Source organism: Scyliorhinus torazame, unplaced genomic scaffold (assembly GCF_047496885.1).
Source record: "Scyliorhinus torazame isolate Kashiwa2021f unplaced genomic scaffold, sScyTor2.1 scaffold_1458, whole genome shotgun sequence".
NCBI classification, from domain to species: Eukaryota; Metazoa; Chordata; class Chondrichthyes; order Carcharhiniformes; family Scyliorhinidae; genus Scyliorhinus; species Scyliorhinus torazame.
In genome coordinates, this window is record NW_027309185.1 from 26535 (window position 1) to 48000 (window position 21466).

The 21466-nt window shown below is 48.7% G+C and overlaps 1 protein-coding gene across 1 annotated transcript in view; it reads left to right on the forward strand.

Moving 5' to 3' along the window:
• LOC140407320 (membrane-spanning 4-domains subfamily A member 15-like) overlaps positions 1-18573 on the forward strand; it is a gene marked incomplete at its 3' end in the record, with an annotated part of 39342 nt that extends 20769 nt beyond the window's left edge. The window contains exons 3-5 of the mRNA XM_072494907.1: positions 7207-7263; positions 13763-13888; positions 18448-18573. Coding sequence (XP_072351008.1) covers positions 7207-7263; positions 13763-13888; positions 18448-18573 — 309 coding nt within the window. The remainder of the gene's footprint in view (positions 1-7206; positions 7264-13762; positions 13889-18447) is intronic.
• Between the last annotated feature and the right edge of the window lie 2893 nt (positions 18574-21466).

A 21466-nucleotide genomic window follows, 5' to 3' on the forward strand; every position in this document is an offset into this window, starting at 1 on the left:
AAATGGATTCCTTGACTCGAAAGGTGTTGTGTGGGTATGGGGAATGGGTGGGAACCTGGTGACGAAGCAGAGGATTAGCCCTGATCGTATAGAATGGGGGAGTCGGCCTGAAGCATTGCATGGCCGACTGCTCCTATTTTCTAAGTTTCGATGTTTAATCCTCATAAATGCTTTGACGAAATTACCCTTAAATGACCCTTGAGTCGTCCAGTCGCAAGGGAATACAGTCCTCGTTCTGCATTGCTTTTCCTCAGAATGTAATCCTTTTAACCTTGGGATCTGCTGCCTTGCCAGTAATGTATCTTCCCTGGGGTGCAGTGTCGGAACTGAACGCAGCTACACTTTGTGCTGGATTGAGATGCAATTGTGTACTTGCGGCCCGACCTGGCTTGCCGTAGTCATGTGACCTCTGCCCTGAGGCACAGAGGAGGGGGTAGCCATGTTACATTCCGTTCCAATAAAGACATTGGGCTGGATTCTCGTTCGACGGGATCCTCCGCTTTTCAGGTCGCCCACTCACGCCCGCCGGCGGCGGGATGCCCGCATTGGGAAGCCCCACTGGCCGGCTACTGGGACGGAAGATCCCGCTGCTGGCAGGGGGGGGGGGGGCGCCACACCAGAAAACGGATACGGCGGGACGGAGAATCCCGCCCATTGTGCTGGAAGCACTTTGAGCTTGCAACGTGTTAGAAATGGAGCTGAGATTGAGCTTCGAAACACCGAAGAGATGGCACAACTACTGAAAGAGGAAGACAGAAACGTTCAACGCTGTTGAAAAAGTCTGAGAAAAGCCACAAGGGAAAGCAAACACTAAGAGAAGCCAGCTGCCAGGAAATCAAAATGGCTGTTAGCTTTCCTCCCCCTGGCTCCTGTTGAAATGAAAGATGATATGTGGCAGGACTGGCAGTTTTTCCACTTGCAAATTCCAAACGACAAGATTGCAATGGATTTAATTCACAAGCCACAGTCAGTACAAGAAGCAACATTTTAAACACTGCTCCAGGAAACAGCAAATACAGATGGCAGAAACCTTGAAGAGCCTTGAAAACCCACGCTGAGTCGCAGATTAACCTCACTTGTGAAGACAATGTCGGGATACGAGTCTATTGATGAGTACGTGAATGCAGGGACACAGCTTACACAATTCGGGCAACTGAAAGATGGTCTCATTGAAGCTAGGATTGTCTGACGCATAACAGATACAGCAGTGGAAGCAAGCCGACTGAGACAGGGGAAACGTGCTCTCACGAAAGCGAGAAACGTGGGTGGAAGGCCAGAGGGTGTAAAACATCAGCTGGAACATCTGTTTGGTGGAACAGACCAGGAGTTGCATTTTCCTGATAGACAGTCCAGGCGGAAAGGGGCAGGACGATCAGAGACAAAGGGCAGCATGCAAATGCTGCCGTGGGCATAACACAGGGAAAGGAAGGGGAACACAGGGAGGCGGTGGCGCAGTGGTATTTTCATTGAATAGTAATCCAGAGACGCCCGGTAATGCTCTGGGGTCCTGGGTTCGAATCCCGGCATGGCAGATGGGGAAATTTGAATTCAATAAAAATCTGGAATTAAAAGTCTAAAGCTGACCGTGAAACCAATGTCGATTGTTATAAAGTCCCATCTAATGTTCCTCAGGGAAGGAAATCTTCCGTCCTTACCCAGTCTGGCCTCATACGACTCCAGACCCCCCCACGAAGGCAGTAGGTTAAAAGCCACCCACCTCGACTGGAGCAAGTCTAAAGCCTGGACTGGTAACACTAACGATCCTAAAAAGAGAGCAGACAAAACTATTGACTGCTGAGCAAATGCTGGAGGAGCGCAAAGATGTGTGCACAGGGTTTGGACGCCGAATATCCGAGAGTGCAAAGTATTCAGGCTCTGCCGGGAGGAGTCCCTCGAGTCCCACCTCAGAAACAAGACGGGAGAGCTGGGAAAAGAACGACAAGCCCGAGGCTGGATTGGCAGCGAGGTAGCAATGCAGCAACTGCTGAGCTGAGAGCTTGCATGAACTCCGAAGAATCTAAACCCAGCTTTGAAGAGATCTCACTACCTCACTACTTGCCAAGACGAATACCTTGGCAGAGATCAAGGCAATGTCTTATGTTTCCACTCGAGGTTAGAAGAGTGAGGGGCGGCTGGATTGAGGCATATAAGACCCTGAACAATATTGACAAGGAGGACTTACAGAGGATGTTTCCTCTTGTAGGTAAGTCCAGAACTCAGGGCCACTGTTTGAGGACAAGAGTTGAGGAGATTCTTTTTCTCTCAGAGAATTGTGCAACTTTGCCACTCTCTGCTTCAGAAGGCGGTGAAGGTCGTTGAATATTAAGTCGGAGGTAGATGGGTTCTTGTTAGGGAAGGGAATCAAAGATTATCGGGGGTAGATGGAAAGGTGGAATTCGAAACACTAACAGAACTGCCACGGTCTTAGCAAATGGCAGAGCAGGCTCGAGAGGCGGAATGGCCTACTCGTGTTTCGTATGTGAACATGCATCTTCGATGTGAAGGATGGTCACTGGTGAGTGAAGCTGGACGAAAGCAGAAGCTTTCTAACAACATTCTGGGTGCTGTTTGGGAGATCGGAGCCATGCGGTTTGGCATCTCACGGCCCCAGAAGTGTATCAATGCAAGCATGAGATAGTCAGCGATTTTCCCGGCAGTGAAAGATATAGTGGGTGATCCACGGGTCGACGGTGACAACACAATGGAACAAGCCATCCCTGACCACGATCAGGATTTAGTGCGACTGCTAGAGGGAGCTGAAGCTGAACAAGAAAAGAATGCAGCTGAAGATGCCCGGAGTTAAGTACACAGGCCGACCATGTATTGGCAGAAAAAGGTCTTCTCCTGGGCCTGAAAAGGGGAGAGCTGTAGCAACGAGGCAGCAACCACCAGATTTGCTGGAATTGTGAACTGTTTGCCTAATTTACCATTGGGAGTGGGAACCATTACTGCCGAGGACCTTGAGCGGTATTAGGGCACAGAAGAAGAAGCAGAGTTTGTTAAAATCATACAACTGAGGACAACAACGGGGGCCAGTGCCGAGTGATGGTAATGTCAGTGACAAAGTCACCTTGCCGTGTGACACCAGTGAGACAGGTCTGGGAGCAACCCTAATTCAGCAAGGACACCCCATTGCATTTGCATCCCGGGCGTTAACGCAAACTGAACGACGCTACGCCCAGCTGGAGAAAGAGCGCTTGGCTATTGTCTTTGTCTGTGAGCATCTTTATCAGTGCCTGCCTGGGAGAGACAACGTGACAGTTGAGCCCAACCACAAATCACTTTGCAGTATTGCCCTCAAACCGCTGCTCTCTTCTCCAAAGCGTCCACAGGGCCTGTTACTTTGTGTACAGGGATGTCATCTGGACGTGGCGTACAAGCGAGAGAAACCCACGTACCTGACTGAAATGCGGTTCAGAATTGACCCCCATGAAGAAAGCTGAGGACGCGCCAACGGAATTTGCAATCAACCAGATTCGACGTGAGGCAGGGGCTCGAAATGCTCTGCGGTGATTAACTGAACAGAGCCCTTGGATCGGCCTTCTCAAGTCAAGCACGCTACCCAAAAAGATGCAACTCCCCAAGTGCTGCAAGAAATAGCGATGGTACCATCTTGGACAAAGGAAGTAAAGTCATCATTCCTAGAGAGTTGAGAGGAGAGTTGCTGAAGCATATCCATGCAAGCCTTAAAGGAATTGAGTCGAGTCCAAGGAAGACAAACAAAGTGCTCTACCGGCCAAACATGAGCATTAAATTCAGGACCACATCAGCCATGCTGTCCTTGTGGTGATTAACAAATAAAGCAAGGTAGAGAGACACACTGAAGATGCACGTCATCCCAGACTGACCATGGATAAGGCTGGGTGTAGACCTCTTCACTCCAGCAGCAACTGATTATCTTGCCACTGTAGATTACTATTCTGACTACTGGGAGTTAGACCAGCTGACTTCGACGATGCTCGGTGAGATTGTAGAATGCTGGAAAGCACAATTCGGTCGCTCGGGTATTCCAGGCATGTGATGAGCGACAATGGCCCTCAGTTCACGAATGAAGAATTCAGCCGCTTCACAAAGGTAAGGAAAATTCAACACTATGTCTCATCTCCACACTATCCCCAGTCAAATGGAAAGGCCAAAGTGGCAATGAACACCGGCCAAGGATTCGTCAAGAAATCTAGCACAAATGGCAGTCCTCCAGTGGAGAGACACACCAGCTGAAGGCATGGAAAGTAATCTAGTCCACAGACTAATGACACACTGCACACAAACTACTCTTCCAATTTCAAAATAGCTATGGAAGCCAGAAATAGTAACAGATATGAGTGAAAAACCCATGGTGAAATGACACAAGTCAAATTTTTGACAAAACCGTGGAGTTGAACACTTGAGAGTCAGTCAGGGTACCAGCTTTCAACGCTCTCAACCAGAAATTGGGGATATACGTAAAGCGGTTGTCACCTTGATAATGCAGAGTGGACATGACTGACCAAATATAACGGCGCAACAACCAGCAGGTATAAACATCAACAAAGCTGTTGCTTCAGTACATAGAACATAGAACAGTACAGCACAGAACAGGCCCTTGGGCCCTCGATGTTGCGCCGAGCTTTGTCCGAAACCAAGATCAAGCTATCCCACTCCCTGTCATTCTGGTGTGCTCCATGTGCCTATCCAGTAACCGCTTGAAAGTTCCTGAAGTGTCCGACTCCACTATCACAGCAGGCAGTCCATTCCACACCCTAACCACTCTCTGAGTAAAGAACCTACCTCGGACATCCCTCCTACATCTCCCACCCTGAACCGTATAGTTATGCCCCCTTGTAACAGCTACATCCACCCGAGGAAATAGTCTCTGAACGTCCACTCTATCTATCCCCCTCATTATCTTATAAACCTCTATTCAGTCGCCTCTCATCCTCCTCCGCTCCAAAGAGAAAAGCCCGAGCTCCCTCAACCTTTCCTCATGAGACCTATCATACAAACCAGGCAGCATCTTGGTAAATCTCCTTTGCACCCTTTCCAATGCTTCCACATCCTTCCTATAGTGAGGTGACCAGAACTGCACACAATACTCCAAATGTGGTCTCACCAGGGTCCTGTACAGTTGCAGCATAACCCCACGGCTCTTAAACTCAAGCCCCCTGTTAATAAACGCTAACACACTATAGGCCTTCTTCACGGCTCTGTCCACTTGAGTGGCAACCTTCAGAGATCTGTGGACATGAACCCCAAGATCTCTCTGTTCCTCCACATTCCTGAGAACCCTGCCGTCGACCCTGTAATCCGCATTCAAATTTGTCCTCCCAAAATGAATCACCTCGCACTTATCAGGGTTAAACTCCATCGGCCATTTTTCGGCCCAGCTCTGCATCCTATCAATGTCTCTTTGCAGCCTACAACAGCCCTCCACCTCATCCACTACTCCACCAATCCTGGTGTCATCAGCAAATTTACTGACCCACCCTTCAGCCCCCTCCTCCAAGTCATTGATAACAATCACAAATAGCAGAGGACCCAGCGCTGATCCCTGTGGTACACCGCTGGTAACTGGTCTCCAGTCTGAATATTTTCCATCCACCACCACCCTCTGTCTTCTATGTGATAGCCAGTTACTTATCCAATTGGCCAAATTTCCCTCGATCCCACACCTCCTTACTTCCTCCATGAGCCGACCATGGGGAACCTTATCAAACGCCTTACTAAAAAGTAGCTGATCAGGAAGATAGAATCGTACCTGCTGCACAAAAGTTCAGAACGGCCATCAGTCCCAGCGGTCCACCGGTCCCAACAATAGAAATGGAACAACAGTTACCAAACAAGAAAAAGTACCATATCACAGAGGGCACATCACCCAGATGTACACGCATGCATACCACGAGGAGAACCGCATGATTTTCTCATTATGTATGCAATGCATGTGCAGAGACTAACTAGAATAATGAATTTTTTTAATGCGTGAGAATGGTTATTTGGTGGGTAACTTGGTGTCGGAATCTACCGTGCGGTTTAAGTGTAGTCTCGTATACACTTCAAATTTAAGTTACACTTCTCGGATGCGAAATTAAAATCTTTTATTGTGTCTATTGATTATAATTGAGAGACTAAGATCTTCTTGTGGTTACAAATCAAATGTTCTCAATAAAGCCCTTGCCAGCAAAAGACTTTAAGAGAAATAATTGGCTGAATGGTTTACAACAGATTTAACTTTCAAAATACAGTCATAGTTCTTGCTCAAAGCAAAACAGCTTGCGCAAAGTTCAAGAGTTAGAGTGGAAATATGAAAATACGAAATAAGGATAGTGAATAGTTAGGTTAAAAGGGATAGAGTGATCCAGGATGGAAAATGGCTGCCCGGACCTCTATCTTTAAGGAAAATGTTATCAGTCTGACTCCATCTGTCCCTACCCCTGCAATGTGCTGATTGGCTTGGATGGGTCTCAAATGCATTTGGTTGGATGGTGAGTTGCCAATCATCAATGTGCAACATATATTCGGATATGTTACATTTTTAGATGTTTGTGTGTGTTGGAATGTTTATATTCTTTTAATCCATTCTAGTTTTCACTGGTTTTATTGCTGACTGCGCTAGTATCTGTATTCTGAACAATGGTGGGTTCATGTAGTCATGGCGACCGTGATCAGATTGTGGTACGGCTGCGTGACTTTTGCCGTTCTGTTCATTAGAACAATGGACAGTTTATAATATCAGTAAAATGTCGCATAAGCTTTCGCTAGCTTTTGAATGTTTCAAATTCTGTGCTTTTCCACTGCAAATTCTGCAAACTATGTGTTTTTGTAATGATGAAATCCATTTTAAAATGGATTTTAAACTGGGCTTTAGTATTTACATTAAAATGGCTAAATCAATTACCCTTTTATCTGCCAGAAATAGCAGGTTCCCTTGGGTAACTCACAGTTACACATGATGGAGCATGCCAATTTGTCTTTGTCATGAAAGGGGAGATGTTGGATTGAAATACAATCTTGTACTGAAGGGCAATCATGATACACTGGGTTCTAATAAACATGTTATACCAGAAGCACGGCACTCTTTGAGCTCATAACAGTCTGAGAAGTTAGTTCGAAACAAGAAGTTGTTGTTAGCTATGTGTGGCCCTGGTTCTTGTGGCTAACCGAGAATGCAGCGAATGGAATTATACTTCTGTGCGCCTTGAAATAGTAACTCTCCACTGATTTCTTTTGCAGTACATCATTTCGGGAGCACTGTCAACGGAAATTAAGGATGCATCAAACTCGTTCAAGGTTAGTAGTCAAGCTGGTGCCTCTACTGGTTTGTCAATCAGGTAAAAAAAAACAGACGGCACCAGAATACGGGCATAGTGGTAATGAGAGTGACCAGAGGTCCAGACAAAGGGTCCAGAAACATGGGTTTGAATCCAGCAGGCGGAATTTAAATTCAATTAATTCATAAACCTGGAATGAAAAGGCAGTTCCAGTCACAGTGAAACAACTGGGGTGGCGGAAAACCCCATCCAACGTCCTTCTGTCTAGATGTCCCTTAAATGCTGCTATCGTACCTGCTCCCACCATCTCCCCGGGCAGCACGTTCCATATATTTACCACCCTCTGTGTAAAAAACTTGCCTCGCACATCTGTTCTAAACTTTTCCCCAGGCACTTTAAACCTGTGTCCCCGGGTACTTGACTCTCCTACCCTGGGAAAGAGCATCTGACGATCCACTCTGTCCATGCCACTCATAATCTTGGAGTCCTCTATCAGGTCGCCTCTCAACCTCCGTCGTTCCAGTGAGAACAGACTGAGTTTATCTAACCTCTCCTCATAGCTAATGCCCTCCATACCAGGCAACATCCTAGTAAATCTCTTCTGCACCCTCTCCAAAGCATCCACATCCTTCTGGTAGTGTGGTGACCGGAATTGTACACAATATTCCAAATGAGGCCTAACTAAGGTCCTGTACAGCTCCAACATGACTTGCCAATTTTAATACTCAATGCCCCGAACGATGAAGGCCAGCATGCCGTATGCCTTCTTGACTACCTTATCCACATGCTTTGCCACTTTCGGTGATCGGTGGACATGCACAGCCAGATCTCTCTGCCTATCAGTACTCGCAAGAGTTCGACCATTTATTGTGTAATTCCTACATGCATTGGACCTTCCAAAGTTCATTACTTCACACTTGTCCGGATTAAACTGCATCTGCCATTTCTCTGCCCAAGACTCCAACCAGTTTATATCCTGCTGTATCCTCTGACAATCCTCTTCACTATCCGCAACTCCACCAATTTTTTGTGTCGTCTGCAAACTTACTAATCAGACCAGCTACATTTTCTTCCAAATCAATTATATCGGCCACGAACAACAAAGGCCCCAGAGCTGATCCCTGTGGAACGCCGCTCGTCACAGCCTTCCATTCAGAAAAGCCCCCTTCTACTGCTACCCTCTGTCTTCTATGACCTAGCCAGTTCTGTATCCAACTTGCCAGCTCTCCTCTGATCCCGTGTGACTTCGCCTTTTGTCCCAGTTTACCATGAGGCACCTTGTCAAAGTTAACTCCCCTTGTCAGTCACAAACCTACCGAAAACAACCTTGATTATATTCAATGGCCCAGACTCCACTGCATTCCAGGGAAGACAATTCCACATAATAATGACCCTTTGAGAGAAAAACGCTCTCCTCCTCGTTATCTGAAATGGGCGACCCTTTATGTTCAAACTGTGGCTCTTCGACCTGGTCCCGATCAAAAGGAGACACGGCCCCTCAGCTTCCACTCTGTCAAGTCCTTATATGTTTCAATAAGATCAACACTCATTGTTCTATATTTGAATGGATGTGGGGCCCAACATGTCCAACTTCTCCTGACAAGGCAACCACGCCATCCCTATCCACGCTGCAAAATTGTCTGGACTAACATCAGGGGGTTTGTGTCAAAATTGGGGGAGCTATCCCCACAGGCTAGGCAAGCAACAACCTGATGTAATCATACTCACCTAATCGTACCTTAGAGACAATGTCCCAGACACCACCATGCCTGGGTATGTCCTGTCTAATTGACAGGACAGACCCAACACTGATGGAGGAACAGTCGGGAGGGAGTTGCCCTGGGAGGCCTCAACATCGACTCCAGACCCCATGAAGTTTCATGGTATCAGGCCAAACGTGGGCAGGGAAACCTCCTGCTGATCAGACCCCGTACCGCAGGCCCCCTCATCTGATGAATCAATCCTCCGTCCACGTTGGCACCATTTGGTAGAAACTCTGAGGTGGCAAGGGCAATAATTCACTCTGGGCCGGGAGGGGGGGCGGATGTTAAATGTGACTTGGTAGCACCGCCACTAACCGAGTTGGCCAAATTCGGAAGGACACAGCTGCCAGACTGTGGTGAGGGCCACAAGAAAGAAAATCTGTTGGACCCAATATACCAGATGCATCTGGTCATGACTGCATCAGTAGGTCACTCGAGGACACCATCCATTGTGCTGTGTGGCACGACCACTGTGCAAAGTGGGAGAGTCAGAACAGATCTCCCAACTCATAACAGGGTATCAATGACCTGACCTCCTCAAAGAATTTGATTAAGTTTGTCAAACACGACCTTCCCTCAACAAATCCATGCTGACCATTCCTGATCAATTCGTGTCTATCCAAGTGCCGATATATTCTATCCCTCAGAATTCTTTCCAGTAACTTCCCCACCACCGAGGTTACACTGACTGGCTTAGAATTTCTTGGACTAACCCGAGCTCCCTTTATTAGAACAAAGAACAAAGAAAAGTACAGCACAGGAACAGGCCCTTCAGCCCTCCAAGCCCGTGCCGACCATGCTGTCCGACTAAACTAAAATCGTCTACCCTTCCGTGGTCCGTATATCTCTATTCCCATCCTATTCATATATTTGTCAAGGTGCCCCTCAAATGTCACTATCGTCCCTGCTTCCACCACCTCCTCCAGCAGCGAGTTCCAGGCACCCACTACCCTCTGTGTAAAAGATTTGCCTCGTACATCTCCTCTAAACATTGCCCCTCCCACCTTCAACCTATGCCCCCTAGTAATTGACCCCTCTACCCCGGGGAAAAGCCTCTGACTATCCATTCTGTCTATGCCCCTCATAATTTTGTAGACCTCTATCAGGTCGCCCCTCAACCTCCGTCGTTCCAGTGAGAACAAACCGAGTTTAGTCAACCTCTCCTCATAGCTAATGCCCTCCATACTAGGCAACATCCTGGTAAATCTCTTCTGCACCCTCTCTAAAGCTTCCACATCCTTCTGGCAGTGTGGCGACCAGAATTGAACACTATACTCCAAGTGTGGCCTAACTAAGGTTCTATACAGCTGCAACATGACTTGCCAATTCTTATACTCAATGCCCCGGCCAATGAAGGCAAGCATGCCATATGCCTTCTTGACTACCTTCTCCACCTGTGTTGCCCCTTTCAGTGACCTGTGGACCTGTACTCCTAGATCTCTTTGACTTTCAATACTCTTGAGGGTTCTATCATTCACTATATATTCCCTACCTGTATTAGACCTTCCAAAAATTAATAATGGGACAATGTTTCTTTTTCATATTTTTATTCAAAGATTTTTCAATATAACACCGATAAATCCATATACGAACAATAATTTTCAATATTTCAACCCTTCTACCCCCCCAATCCAAAATAAACAATAACCAATTCCCTAGACCCCCTCCCTAAAACCTAACGCTGACCAGCTCCCTGAAATAGGAGATCAACGGCTGCCGCCTCACGTAGAACCTTACAGCCGACCCTCTCATTATATACTGAATGTTTTCCAAGTGCTAAAACTCTATTGGGTCACTTAACCACGTCGCAGCACTGGGCGGGGTCCAACCAAACAGCAACTGTCTTCCCTGAACAAACCCCACCTGACCCCTGGCAGGTAGGATCCCCTGAACCGAGCCAGGATCTTCGCCAACAACTTTGCATTCACATTCAATAACGAAATGGGACAGTTTGACCCACACTGCGCCGAGTCTTGAGCCTTCTTTAAGATCAAGGAGATTGACGCTCGCGCCAATGTTAACGGCAACCCCCCCAAGCCGTAGTATCCTCAAACATCTCCAGCAACACTGGAGCCAGCAACCAGGTAAATGTCTGATAAAATGCAGTCAGGACCCCGTCCAGCAACCGGCGCCTTCCCCGACTGCATCAGACCCGTACCTTCCGTAACCTCCTCCAAAGTCGGAGGAGCCTCCAATTTACCCTTTTCTCCTGTTCCACCAGCAGAATAGCCAAACCGTCCAAAAACTCTTAACATTGAGAATCCGTCCTCCAGGGTCTCCGACTCGTAAAGGTTCTGATCAAACGCCTCATTCACCCTGACCAGGGCAGAGACCACTCTACACCCACCCTGTTTCCCCCGTCCCTAACCTGCACAATTTCCTGAGAGGGCCCTTGTTACCTCAACTGGTGAGCCAACAAGCAACTAGCCGTTTGTCCGTGCTCATAGAAAAACCCTCTAATGCCACAGCAAGCACACGGCCCCATCTTTGACAGCAGCCCAATCTCCAACCATACCTTCTTCCTATCAGCCAATAACTCCATGGCTGATTGACTGTATATTGACGGTCGACCTCCAAGATGGCATCCGCCAACCTCTGCCTCTCCGCCCTCTCACTCTTTTCCTGAAAAGAAGTGATCTCCCCTCTAACAACCACCTTCACTGCCCCCCACAAGGTGGAAGGGGAAATGACCTCCTATTAAACCTCCGATGCTCCTCAATGACGGGGAACCCCCCCCCCAGTCGAAGCCCTTATCTGCCAGCAGCAATGCATCAAACCTCCATGGGGGGGCGCTGAGCGAAGTCCAACCCAACCACCATGTCCACATGATGAGGAGCATGATCAGACATCACTATCGCCGAGTACTCCACCCCCCCACCCCCTGGCAGCAGGGACCCACCTACCATCCATCATTAGCTGGTTCCAATCCAAATCCGGGATCAAAAATAATAACTTTGTAATATAAGCTGCGTCGGACAATTTGGGGCTTCTCTATTCACCAGCATCACCAGTTCAGCCACTAACAACCCACTAAACCACTCATTCGGACCTGTCAAAATCTTCATCACTGAACAGGCTACCTTCTTATTAATCGGGATACCTGCCCCCGGGGCCCTACTACCAAACTGAATTAAACAACTGCCCCACCCAACTCTTCCACAACCTTATCTGATCTCTTAACTCGCAAATGGGTCTCCTGCAACAGCACCACATCAGTTTTCGAAGTCTTACGGTAAACACCCTAGATCTCTTGACCGAGCCACTCAACACACCCCCCCCCCCCTCCCCATTCCATGTGATCAGCCTCTCCCCCTCACCAGCGTCAGCCTCGTGAGGCTGTCCAGTAACCCCTCCAAGAAAGGGCGAGACCAGGCCCACCCAAGATGGCCGCCAGATCCCCCAACACAACTGGACAAAGAAAAGTCCCCAGCCATTGTCGGAAGACTAATCCACCCCGTCCCACCAACTCCATACCCAACAAGCAAACCCCAACCACGCTCACAATCGCTGGCTTGGCAGACCAAGGCAGGCCAGCAGCACGGTTCAATTCCCGTAACAGTCTCCCTGAACAGGCGCCGGAATGTGGCAACTAGGGGCTTTTCACAGTAACTTCATTGAAGCCTACTTGTGACAATAAGCGATTTTCATTCATTTCATTCATGTACCCCCACAAATCCCAAACATCCAATAACCATAACCTCTAAGCTCATACCTAATAAACCTCCACCGTACGAGTTGCAGATAACCCCATCCCCCTCACTCCCGCTGACTAACTAATCCAGCTGGCGGGGTGGCCCCCAAAAATTCCAAAACATCAAACTGGCATGGCAGCACAGTGGTTACCACTGCTGCTTCACAGCGCCAGGGTCCCAGGTTCGATTCCCGGCTTGGGTCACTGTCTGTGCGGAGTCTGCACGTTCTCCCCGTGTCTGTGTGGGTTTCCTCCGGGTGCTCCGGTTTCCTCCCACAAGTCCCGAAAGATGCGCTGTTAGGTGAATTGGACATTCTGAATTCTCCCTCTGTGTACCCAAACAGGTGCCGGGAATGTGGCGACTAGGGGCTTTTCATTGCAGTGTTAATGTAAGCCTACTTGTGACAATAATAAAGATTATTATTATGTGGTTGACTCGTAACTGCCCTCAGTAGCATCTGAAATAGCAAATGCCTTGGTTGTAATTTTCCTTACCTCCCTGGATTCTAGAAAGGTCCGAACAGATTGGAAAGTAGAGAATGGGATTCATTTACTCATAGAAAGGAGACATGGAGTAGGAAGCTACAGGTCACATCGCCTAACATCTGTCATAGGCAAAAAGCTAGAAGTAAGGCACTTCGAAATTCTTTTCATAAATCTGGCACAGTCAACATGGTTTTGTGAAAGGGAAAAAAATCATCATTTGTGAAGCAACAGTGCTGACCACTGTGCCGAGTCTGGAGTCACACTTCGGCCAGACCAAGTGAGGGCAGCAGATTTCCCTCCCTAAAGGTCTGAGCGAAGCAGGTGGATTTTTACACCTGTCCACGATGATTGCTACGACTGAGAGCAGCTTTTCCCGGTTTAGGGACCAATGGGATGCGAACCCACATCCCCAGAGAATTGGCTTGAGTCTCTGGATTGCTAGGCCGCTGATGTTACCACTATCCCAGCACACCGCCCCGGACATCCGGAGGTCACAAAGGGCACTTGACATAAATGGGAGTTCCTTTTTTGCATGATGTTCAGTCGATATCCTTGACGTCATCTTGGTTGTATTACAGGTGAAGATTGTATTTGCAACGAATGTAATCAGCGCCTTCATGGCAGGATTGGGGATCATTGCGTACTCCATGTCGCTATATTATCCTCTGAGTTATTACGATTACTATCATGGAGCACACCGACCAGTAAGTGTCATTGCTCCGTTTGATTGCAGTCGTATTGTACTTTTATATTAAAGAGTCACTTTATATAGTCGGAGGGTTGCAAAGTTAACGTGGAGGAGAGCCCACTTTTCTTCCCTGCGGACTCCCCGGTCAGTGGGTAAGCCTGCCCACTCGCCAACATTTCTTTCACCCAATCTCTTTTCCTCAGGGTCAAAGAGTCATAGATGTTGACAGCACGGAAACAGGCCCTTCGGCCCAGCTGGCCCATGCCGCCCAATTTCTATCACTAAGCTAGTCCCACTTGCCCTCATTTGGCCCATATCCCTCCAAACCCACCCTGCATATGTTTTAATGCAAGAAGTATTACGGGTAAGGCAGATGAACTTAGAGCTTGGATTAGTACTTGGAACTATGATGTTGTTGCCATTACAGAGACCTGGTTGAGGGAAGGGCAGGATTGGCAGCTAAACAGTCCAGGATTTAGATGTTTCAGGCGGGATAGAGGGGGATGTAAAAGGGGAGGCGGAGTTACGCTACTGGTTAGGGAGAATATCACAGCAGTAGCGGGAGGACACCTCAGAGGGCAGTGAGGCTATATGGGTAGAGATCAGGAATAAGAAGGGTGCAGTCACAATGTTGGGGGTTTACTACAGGCCCCCCAACAGCCAGCGGGAGATAGAGGAGCAGATAGGTAGACAGATTTTGGAAAAGAGTAAAAACAACAGGGTTGTGGTGTTGGGAGACTTCAACTTCCCCAATATTGACTGGGACTCACTTAGTGCCAGGGGCTTAGACGGGGCGGAGTTTGTAAGGAGCATCCAGGAGGGCTTCTTAAAACAATATGTAGACAGTCCAACTAGGGAAGGGGCGGTACTGGACCTGGTATTGGGGAATGAGCCCGGCCAGGTGGTAGATGTTTCAGTAGGGGAGCATTTCGATAACAGTGACCACAATTCAGTAAGTTTTAAAGTACTGGTGGACAAGGATAAGAGTGGTCCTAGGATGAATGTGCTAAACTGGGGGAAGGCTAATTATAACAATATTAGGTGGGAACTGAGGAACATAGATTGGGGGCGGATGTTTGAGGGAAAATCAACATCTGACATGTGGGAGGCTTTCAAATGTCAGTTGAAAGGAATTCAGGACCGGCATGTTCCTGTGAGGAAGAAGGATAAATACGGCAATTTTCGGGAACCTTGGATAACGAGAGATATTGTAGGCCTCGTCAAAAAGAAAAAGGAGGCATTTGTCAGGGCTAAAAGGCTGGGAACAGACGAAGCCTGCGTGGAATATAAGGAAAGTAGGAAGGAACTTAAGCAAGGAGTCAGGAGGGCTAGAAGGGGTCACTAAAGGTCATTGGCAAATAGGGTTAAGGAAAATCCCAAGGCTTTTTACACGTACATAAAAAGCAAGAGGGTAGCCAGGGAAAGGGTTGGCCCACTGAAGGATAGGCAAGGGAATCTATGTGTGGAGCCAGAGGAAATGGGCGAGGTACTAAATGAATACTTCGCATCAGTATTCACCAAAGAGAAGAAATTGGTAGATGTTGAGTCTGGAGAAGGGTGTGTAGATAGCCTGGGTCACATTGAGATCCAAAAAGACGAGGTGTTGGGTGTCTTAAAAAATATTAAGGTAGATAAGTCCCCATGGCCTGATGGGATCTACCCCAGAATACTGAAGGAGGCTGGAGAGGAAATTGCTGAGGCCTTGACAGAAATCTTTGGATCCTCACTGTCTTCAGGGGATGTCCCGGAGGACTGGAGAATAGCCAATGTTGTTCCTCTGTTTAAGAAGGGTAGCAAGAATAATCCAGGGAACTACAGGCCGGTGAGCCTTACTTCAGTGGTAGGGAAATTACTGGAGAGAATTCTTCGAGACAGGATCTACTCCCATTTGGAAGCAAATGGACGTATTAGTGAGAGGCAGCATGGTTTTGTGAAGGGGAGGTCGTGTCTCAGTAACTTGATAGAGTTTTTCGAGGCGGTCACTAAGATGATTGATGCAGGTAGGGCAGTGGATGTTGTCTATATGGACTTCAGTAAGGCCTTTGACAAGGTCCCTCATGGTAGACTAGTACAAAAGGTGAAGTCACACGGGATCAGGGGTGAGCTGGCAAGGTGTATACAGAACTGGCTAGGTCATAGAAGGCAGAGAGTAGCAATGGAAGGATGCTTTTCTAATTGGGTGGCTGTGACCAGTGGTGTTCCACAGGGATCAGTGCTGGGACCTTTGCTGTTTGTAGTATATATAAATGATTTGGAGGAAAATGTAACTGGTCTGATTAGTAAGTTTGCAGACGACACAAAGGTTGGTGGAATTGCGGATAGCGATGAGGACTGTCTGAGGATACAGCAGGATTTAGATTGTTTGGAGACTTGGGCGGAGAGATGGCAGATGGAGTTTAATCCGGACAAATGTGAGGTAATGCATTTTGGAAGGTCTAATGCAGGTAGGGAATATACAGTGAATGGTCGAACCCTCAAGAGTATTGAAAGTCAAAGAGATCTAGGAGTACAGGTCCACAGGTCACTGAAAGGGGCAACACAGGTGGAGAAGGTAGTCAAGAAGGCATACAGCATGCTTGCCTTCATTGGCCGGTGCATTGAGTATAAGAATTGGCAAGTCATGTTGCAGCTGTATAGAACCTTAGTTAGGCCACACTTGGAGTATAGTGTTCAATTCTGGTCGCCACACTACCAGAAGGATGTGGAGGCTTTAGAGAGGGTGCAGAAGAGATTTACCAGAATGTTGCCTGGTATGGAGGGCATAAGCTATGAGGAGCGGTTGAATAAACTCGGTTTGTTCTCACTGGAATGAAGGAGGTTGAGGGGCGACCTGATAGAGGTCTACAAAATTCTGAGGGGCATAGACAGAGTGGATAGTCAGAGGCTTTTCCCCGGGATAGAGGGGTCAATTACTAGGGGGCATAGGTTTAAGGTGAGAGGGGCAAGGTTTAGAGTAGATGTACGAGGCAAGTTTTTTACACAGAGGGTAGTGGGTGCCTGGAACTCGCTGCCGGAGGAGGTGGTGGAAGCAGGGACGATAGTGACATTTAAGGGGCATCTTGACAAATATATGAATAGGATGGGAATAGAGGGATACGGACCACGGAAGGGTAGACGATTTTAGTTTAGTCGGACAGCATGGTCGGCACGGGCTTGGAGGGCTGAAGAGCCTGTTCCTGTGCTGTACAGTTCTTGCCCATGTAACTGCTTTTTAAAGGACGAAATCGTACCCGCCTCGACCACTGCCTCTGGCAGCTCGTTCCAGACACTCACCACCCTCTGTGTGAAAAAACTTCCCCTCTGGTCTCTTTTGGATCTCTCCCCTCTCACCTTAAACCTATGCCCTCTAGTCCTAGACTCCTCTACCTTTGGGAAAAGATGTCGACTATCTCCCTTATCAATGCTCCTCATTATTTTATAGACCTCTCTGGGATGACCCCTAAACCTCCTACTCTCCAGGAAAAAAGTCCCAGCCTATCCAACCTCTCCTTATAACTCAGACCATCAAGTCCTGGTAGCATCCTCGTAAATCTCCTCTGCACTCTTTCTAGTTTAACAATATCCTTCCTATAATAGGGTGACCAGAACTGAACACAGTATTCCGTGTGTGGTCTTAGCAATGTCTTGTACAACTTCAACAAGACGTCCCAACTCCTGTATTCAATATTCTGCCCAATAAAACCTCGCATGCTGAATGCCTTCTTCACCACCCTGTCCACCTGCGACTCCACCGTCAAGGAGCTATGAACCTGTACCCCGAGATCTCTTTGTTCGGTAACTCTGCACAACTCCCTCCCATTAACTGAGTAGGTCCTTCGAGCACCCATTGATTGTGACTCCCACAACCCCAGGAATTCCAAAAGAGAACCATTTTTCCGGTGTGACTGCGTCCGCCGAATAGGGTTTCTGGCAGCTTGGAAGAACCTGGCCCCCTCCCAGGGAGACCACATGCTTTCGGGTGGGACAGTGAAGGCCCACGAGGTGTGGGACCAGCTGGAAGGAATCCTACCCACCAACGTTTAGTGTTCAGGAGAAGTGGTTGGGGAGTGAGGAACTCTCCACGTCCCGAAACTGTTGATTTGGCTTTGGTCAGGCCAATCAGAGACTTCTGTTCCACCTCTTCCTTCCCGCAAGTCTCCCTCACCTGTGAACGAGGGGCTGGTTTAGCTCACTGGGCTAAATCGCTGGCTTTGAAAGCAGACCAAGGCAGGCCAGCAGCACGGTTCAATTCCCGTACCGGCCTCCCCGAACAGGCGCCGGAATGTGGCGACTAGGGCTTTTCACCGTAACTTCATTGAAGCCTACTTGTGACAATAAGCGATTTTCATTTCATTTTCATTTCATTCAATTTCACGGCCCTGAATTCAGTCTCGTGGCCCACATCGAGCCGACAGCCTTATTCCGGCCAATGTGGCATTGGGGAAGTGCAAGACGGGCATTGATCACAGAGTAGCACCAGGGAAAGTGGCGCGAGGCAGGATGCGACGTGGACCCCAATTTCTGCCCAATTATCTTCATACAAGTCCTTCCCAGCAAGGTCGAACAAGATTAATGTTATTCTGCCTTCCTCCACAGCTGGCATCACTGACCTTTGTGATGATGTTACAACTGTTCACGGCGGCCGAGTTGGTAGTGGCGATCTTCTGCGCTGTCATCATTGGCAAGAATCTGTTTCGTTGCTGTAACCTCAACTCTGTATCGGTAAGAGCAGAACCAGAGGGCAAATGGGGCGGTGGGGTCAGCGGGCAAAAGTGGGCGGCGGGACTGAATTTCTCCCAACTGTGCCGAAACTGCCCGGCATTTCTGTTTCTTAATACTGTCAACGGTAAATAAACTCGGACAGCACTAGAGGGAGAGAGGCAAGGATACCTGGGATACAGTCGCATCAGAAAAACGAATGGCCCAGTTTAATAAGGGCACCAGGAAAGACGAACAAAGCATTGGGGTTAATTTTGGAGGCAACAATTTGAAAAGCAGAGAAGTTATATTAAACTGGTTTAGAACCCTGGTGAGGTGACACTCTGGGAGTTACTGTTCACAGCTCCGGCGATATCACACTGGGAGTCACTGTGCACAGTTCCTGTCTCTGTATCACACTGGGAGTTGCTGTGCACAGTTCCGGTCTCTCTATCACACTGGGAGTCACTGTGCACAGTTCCGGTCTCTGTATCACACTGGGAGTCACTGTGCACAGTTCCTGTCTCTGTATCACACTGGGAGTCACTGTGCACAGTTCTGGTCTCCGTATCACACTGGGAGTTACTGTGCACAGTTCCTGTCTCTGTATCACACTGGGAGTCACTGTGCACAGTTCCTGTCTCTGTATCACACTGGGAGTCACTGAGCACAGTTCCTGTCTCTGTATCACACTGGGAGTCACTGTGCACAGTTCTGGTCACTGTATCACACTGGGAGTCACTGTGCACAGTTCCGGTCTCTGTATCACACTGGGAGTTACTGTTCACAGCTCCGGCGATATCACACTGGGAGTCACTGTGCACAGTTGCTGTCTCTGTATCACACTGGGAGTTACTGTGCACAGTTCCTGTCTCCGTATCACACTGGGAGTCACTGTGCACAGTTCCTGTCTCTGTATCACACTGGGAGTCACTGTGCACAGTTCCTGTCTCTGTATCACACTGGGAGTCACTGTGCACAGTTCCTGTCTCTGTATCACACTGGGAGTCACTGTGCACAGTTCCTGTCTCTGTATCACACTGGGAGTCACTGTGCACAGTTCCTGTCTCTGTATCACACTGGGAGTCACTGAGCACAGTTCCTGTCTCTGTATCACACTGGGAGTCACTGTGCACAGTTCCTGTCTCTGTATCACACTGGGAGTCACTGTGCACAGTTCCGGTCTCCGTATCACACTGGGAGTCACTGTGCACAGTTCCTGTCTCTGTATCACACTGGGAGTCACTGTGCACAGTTCCTGTCTCTGTATCACACTGGGAGTCACTGTGCACAGTTCCTGTCTCTGTATCACACTGGGAGTCACTGTGCACAGTTCCTGTCTCTGTATCACACTGGGAGTCACTGTGCACAGTTCCTGTCTCCGTATCACACTGGGAGTCACTGTGCACAGTTCCTGTCTCTGTATCACACTGGGAGTCACTGTGCACAGTTCCGGTCTCTGTATCACACTGGGAGTCACTGTGCACAGTTCCTGTCTCTGTATCACACTGGGAGTCACTGTGCACAGTTCCTGTCTCTGTATCACACTGGGAGTCACTGTGCACAGTTCCTGTCTCTGTATCACACTGGGAGTCACTGTGCACAGTTCCTGTCTCCGTATCACACTGGGAGTTACTGTGCACAGTTCCTGTCTCTGTATCACACTGGGAGTCACTGTGCACAGTTCCTGTCTCTGTATCACACTGGGAGTCACTGTGCACAGTTCCGGTCTCCGTATCACACTGGGAGTCACTGTGCACAGTTCCGGTCTCCGTATCACACTGGGAGTCACTGTGCACAGTCCCTGTCTCCGTATCACACTGGGAGTCACTGTGCAGACTTTTCCTTCTCACAATTTGCTTTCTCACCTATCTTTGTATTATCTGTCAACATCCTGGGGGTTACCATTGATCAGACACTGAACTGGACCCAGCCACATTAATACTGTGGCTACCAGGGCAGGTCAGAGGCTGGGAATCCTGCGGAGAGTAACTCACCTCCTGACCCTCCCCCAAAGCCTGTCCCCCATCGACAAGGCACAAGTCAGGAGTGTGAGGGAAACTCTCCACTTGCCTGGATGAGCGCAGCTCCAACAACACTCGAGAAGCTCGACACCATCCAGGACAAAGCAGCCCCGCTTGATTGCTCCCCTTCCACAAACATTCACTCCCTCCCCCACCGACACACAGTGTCAGCCGTGTGTCCCATCTACAAGATGCACTGCAGCAACTCACCAAGATTCCTCAGGCAGCACATTCCAAACCCACCACCACTGCCGTCTAGAAGGACGAGAGCAGCAGATACCCGGGAACCCCCCCACCTGGAGGCTCCCCTCCGAGTCACTCACCACCCTGACTGGGAAATATATCGGCCGTTCCTTCACTGTCGCCAGGGCAACATCCTGGAACTCCCTCCCTAACAGCACAGTGGGTGTACCTACACCTCAGGGACTGCAGCGGTTTCAAGAAGGCAGCTCACCCCCACCTCCTCAAGGGGCAATTAGGGCTGGGTAACAAATGCCGGTCTAACCAGTGACACCCACCTCCCGGGAATGATAAAACAGAATTCCCGATGGGAATGGGAAGAGGCTCAAGTGGAGATTAAGCAGCAGCACAGAGCAGTTGCGGCGAATGGCCTGTTCTTCTGCTGCACATTTCCCCATCATTACCCAGGTTCAGGAAAGGAGCAGAATAGGAATGGCTGCACGGTGTTACAGCGGTTAGCACCGCTGCCTCTCAATGCCAGGGACCCGGGTGGAGTTTTCACGTTCCCCCCGTCTCTGCGTGGGTTTCCTCCGGGTGCTGCGGTTTCCTCCCACAGTCCAGAGATGGGATTAGCCATGCTAAATTGTCCCGTAGTGCATTGTCCAAAACAGGACACAATGCACCACCTGAGGCCAAACCAGTTTTATACAGCT